General features: G+C 43.4%; 1 protein-coding gene across 1 annotated transcript in view; it reads right to left on the bottom strand.

Annotated features, from left to right (window-relative positions):
• The window catches only part of psd2 (pleckstrin and Sec7 domain containing 2), a gene marked incomplete at its 5' end in the record, with an annotated part of 15,551 nt that overhangs the window by 7,162 nt on the left and 3,389 nt on the right, over nucleotides 1-5,000 (bottom strand). Inside the window, 4 exons of the mRNA XM_080843232.1 lie at nucleotides 962-1,020; nucleotides 2,067-2,179; nucleotides 4,427-4,507; nucleotides 4,765-4,959. Of these exons, the coding sequence (XP_080699358.1) occupies nucleotides 962-1,020; nucleotides 2,067-2,179; nucleotides 4,427-4,507; nucleotides 4,765-4,959 (448 nt within the window). The remainder of the gene's footprint in view (nucleotides 1-961; nucleotides 1,021-2,066; nucleotides 2,180-4,426; nucleotides 4,508-4,764; nucleotides 4,960-5,000) is intronic.

The following is a 5,000-nucleotide window of genomic DNA, read 5'->3' as shown; positions in this document are numbered from 1 at the left end:
CTGACTGACACACAGAGATTTCTGGATTTATAGAGAGATATTCTTGCTTACTTATACAGTTTCACTCACATTGTCCACTCAAAGTGATATTACAGTTTAATTTGAGATTACCAGCACCACACAAATAGCTCCTTACATTTTATATTACCTTTTGAAGATTAAGGACAATTACTAACAAAACACAATTGCTTTTGAATGGCAACATAAAATGTACAAACATAATTCATTTAATTTCATAATTCATTCATGGTTAATGTGATGTTCCTGTTCTGGGAAATCATACACACAGAAGACACCTGCCGCTACAAGTCCTCAACCACTTATGCAGCGTTGTGAAACTGTAGAGTGCATAACACACTAACGTGCACACACAGGTACACACACAAACACACACACGCACACACACACACACACACACACACACACACACATAGAATATACTGGAACCCTCCAGTAAAGAACGGAGAGGAAACACTTACCACCTGTTCACCAGTAGGCAGAGAAAGGGATGGAATGACAGATTCAGAGGAGGGGAAAAGAAAGGGGGGGGGGGCAGTAGGAGAGAATAAGTATTAGAAACAGGAAGTGTTAGAAACAGGAAGAGACGGTTAGTTCTGGAACATTAGAACAGGGCTGAGAAGAGACCTCTACGGAGGGGAAACATTTTAAAGTGTTGATGTTCTTAACGTCTGGAATGGGTAGAACAGTGAGTTATACACTAGAATATACTATGGTCTACTGCAGGTCAAAGAGGGCTAGAGAGAGAAAAAGACTGATGGAGAAATGGTGTACTGCAGGTCAAAGAGGGAGAGAGAGATAGAGAGATGGTCTACTGTAGGTAAATAAGGGAGAGAGAGAGAGAAAGTGTGTGGGAATAAAAGTGGATTGTTTGTTTGATTTAGGCCTGTGTTTGTGTGTGTCTGTGTGTGTGTGTGTGTGTGTGTGTTTAAGTCATACTTACGTGTCCATGTAAATCTGTGTTGAGTAGCATGAGTGCACAGGTCAATGTATGGGCACCGTCTGATGTAAACACAAACAAACACTAAATATACAAATATACATTATACAATACACACACACACACACACACACACACACACACACACACACACACACACACACACACACACACACACACACACACACACACACACACACACACACACACACACACAACTCAGAATAAATGGCCCATCTGAGTCAATACATCTCCATGATACTAGTGATACACAACATTTGTCCCACTCAGCAGCCAGTAGAAAAGGACCGGGGCCAGAAATGGGAGGAGTCAGGACCATAACAGGGCGGGGTCCATGTTAGAATTGGGCAGGGCCATGATCATAAATGGTCGATTTGGGGTAATGAGTGGGCGGTGCCAATGGCATAATCGGAGTGTTCAGGGCAACACGTGGGCGGGGTCAATGGCATAACTGGGCGTGTTCATTGTAACAAGTAGGCGGTGCAGTGCCATAACTGGGCGTTTTCATGGCAGCAAATGGGCGGGACAAATGCATTACTAGGCGTGTGCATGGCAAGAAATGGGAGGGTCAATTGCATAACTGGGCGTGTTCATGGTAACGAGTAGGCGAGCAGTGCCCTAACTGGGCGTGATCCACTCCCCAGTCCGCTGGGTGTGTCTGGATGATCTAATTCAGTGTGATGCCAAGAGTAAATCTCATTTTGAGCACACAAGAGGATTTTTCATATCAGACAAACATCTTTCATATCCAACAGCCATACACCATTTTAGAATTCTGCATGTTATTGCGTGCGTGTGTGTGTGTGTGTTTAGTGGTGGCAATCATTGGGGTCCTCACGACTCTAATCATGAGACCTGTAATTGACGTCGTAAATTCACTGTAAATATGGAACCAATAAAACTATCAAGCAATGAAAATAATACAAATTCAAGAGGATACTTCTAGGAAAAATGTCACAACATTCAACTCGATTTTTTTCTAAAGCCATGTGCCAAACGTGTGTGTATGTGGGTGGGTTTGAGTGTGTCTGTGTGTGTGTGTGTGTGTGTGTGTGGGTGGGTGGGTGGGTTTGAGTGTGTGTGCTACCTTCAGATTGAAGTGTGTCAGAGTTGCAGTGGCAGAACCTCTTGGAGAAGTGCACTAGCACCCTCTCTCTCTCCTGGGTCTCCCCCATCAAGGGAAACGCCTTCAGGAAGTTTCTGGAAGAAAGGAACCATAAGGTGAACAAGACACAGAGGTGGCGGAGGAGAGTGATGGAAATTGACATAGTCATATAATTACCATTGCATACATGTATGCTCTTGTGTGTGTGTACGTGCCATGTGTATTCACAGTCTGGCCTCACCCTCACACATGGCCTATGCTAAACGTAACCTTTCCAGACATCCCCTCTCTACTGTACTACTGTAATACACATCACCTTCTTACCATGATTCCTTTATGTATGCATGTTCCGGAACATTCTGTGGGGGGGTGGTGGTCACTTCATCGCCCCTTCGCCCCTTTGCCCACCTTGACCTATCACCCCAAGGTATCCTCCCATGATCGACCAGTATTTAACTTGTAACACTGTGATATTCTCTAGTCTTTACCCTGTCTACTTGATGTGTAATTGGCTCCCTGCAGGCGTACGTGAGAAATAAACACCACAACCTTTGATTCGCCTTGTGGTTATATTGTCTAAAGTTTATCGCTGGATTCAGAGCTATCATAGAGAGAAAGAAAGAGTGGAGAGGAGGAAGTGGTCTGTGTGAAGAATGAAACAGATGGAAGATGAAGGAGAGGAGGAAAATGAAAGAAAGTGCAGGAGAAAGAGAAAACAGAGAGAAAATGGAGAGAAGAAGAGGAAAGAAGAGACAGACACAGACAATAAGAGCATAGTGTGAGAACTGGAGAGGGATATGTGTGATAAAAAAAAGAGTTTGCGTCAGAAAGAGAGAGAGAGAGAGAGAGAGAGAGGAAGAGAGATGGGGAGAGAGGGAGAGAGGGTGACAGGGAGCGAAAGAGAGATAGATATAGCGAACGAGAGAGAGTGACAGGTACGAAAGAGAGATAGAGAGAGAGAAGGAGATAGTGACAGGTAGATAGATATAGCGAATGAGAGTGGGTGACGGAGCGAAAGAGAGATAGAGATAGCGAAGGAGAGAGAGTGACAGGTAGCAAGAAGAGAGAGTGACAGGGAGCAAGAAGAGAGATGGAGAGAGAGAGAGAGAGAGAGAAAGAGAGATGGAAACAGCTGAGTCACAGATGAAAAGATTTTCATATCACAACTAGTGCTGTCAGTTTAACGCGTTATTAACGGCGTTAACGCGAACCCATTTTAACGCCGTTTTTTAAAAAAAAAATTTAGATTGACGTTATTTTGCCCTCCCAAACTTTGTAGTAGGCTAACGTCACGTTTGAGTGAATGATGAGCGTGATACAACGAAATGGATGATAAAAAGCTTCTGAATAGAAAGTTTACCTTTAAAAGTTGTGTTGTGCAAAAGAAGTGAGCTTCACTGTTGTCTGAAAATGTCAACAGGCAGCTGGCAGCCAAAAATATTAAGCCATGGTTTAACTGCACTATAGGCTGAGTCCATGTTTATCTTAAATGTGCACTTTATAATTTTATTTTGTACCGCCCTGTTTGGCAATGTTGTTTTTCAATCAAATAAAACATTGCTTAAAGGTGCATTAAGGATTAATAGCTATTCGCTAAAGGTATGCTAGCAGCTAAAACTAACGAAATCTCTTGAAATGTGCTGACTTTGACATTATGACAAACTAATTACTCATCGACTGTCCTTACACAGTCAAACATCAATCATGCGCAACACAAGACTAAGCAAGACGGCAAATAAGCTACTTACTAGATCGGCAGAAGGTAATCAAAGTCAGGTCGGCGGGCATCGGCAGGCAAAACTACAGAAGGCAGTTATATGCCTATGGACCCTGCAATGCCATTGGCACGGACGCAATTCTCCATATTAAAAGTCATTGTAGCGCCCCAATTTTTTTTAAGCTGTTATTTTAAGATTAAACTGCTTATCCTAACCCTAATCCTGAAGCATAATTGTTGCATATTGTGCCTTTAAAGCAAGCCAATCCACTTTTCCATGTTGATAACAGCCTTAAAATAAAATAAAAATGATGGAAAAAAAATAATTGAAGGGGCATTTAGAATAGATAAAATTTGCGATTGCGATTAATTTTAAGTAATTTAATCGCGATTCATTTTGAGTTAACTATGACAAAAATGCGATTAATCGCGATTAAATATTTTAATCGTTTGACAGCACTAATCACAACACGTAATTGCGTTATTTCATGGCTGATGCAAGGGCAGGCTGATGCAATGACATTTGAGTTCCCTCTACATGAGGTGGTGGTATTTCCAAGAAAATTAAGGAATTATTTTACAAGGTAATAAGACACACACACACACAACCTTGGCCTGGACTCACCTGAGAGCTCGATCGAGCGTCAGACCAGAGAGGTCGAAGAAGGTCAGGTACTCCGCCGCCACCATTTGGCTGAATTCGTTACTGCAGTGGGGGAAATGGATATGAGTGGTGAGTTGGGAGACACTGACTGAACTGCTCATCAGACAAATTTCTTTAGAGCAAAATAATACGTACACACACACACACACACACACACACACACACACACACACACACATACACACTCAAACACCCCCCCCCCACACACACACACACACACACACACACACACGCAGGCATGCACACACAGACACACTAACCTCTCGTACACACACTCACAGACACACCCTCTTACTCACTTCTTGCCCAGGTGTCGTGCCACATCGCAGCGTTTGAAACCCTCTAGGTAGAACAACCGTTTGGCCAAACGCTTGGCGGCGTCAGAGTCGGCACGGCAACCATTGGCAAGTGTATCCGTGCTTCCGCGGGCAAGCTGCTCCAAGCTGCCGAGTTCTGACTCGGAGTCCGAAAGCACATCTGCCAAGCTGGCATCACTATGGCAACAACACAACAACAAAAACAGCAAAGTCACAGA

This window comes from Sprattus sprattus, assembly GCF_963457725.1.
Source record: "Sprattus sprattus genome assembly, chromosome: 8".
NCBI lineage: Eukaryota > Metazoa > Chordata > Actinopteri > Clupeiformes > Clupeidae > Sprattus > Sprattus sprattus.
This window is presented reverse-complemented; position numbering and strand designations above follow the sequence as displayed.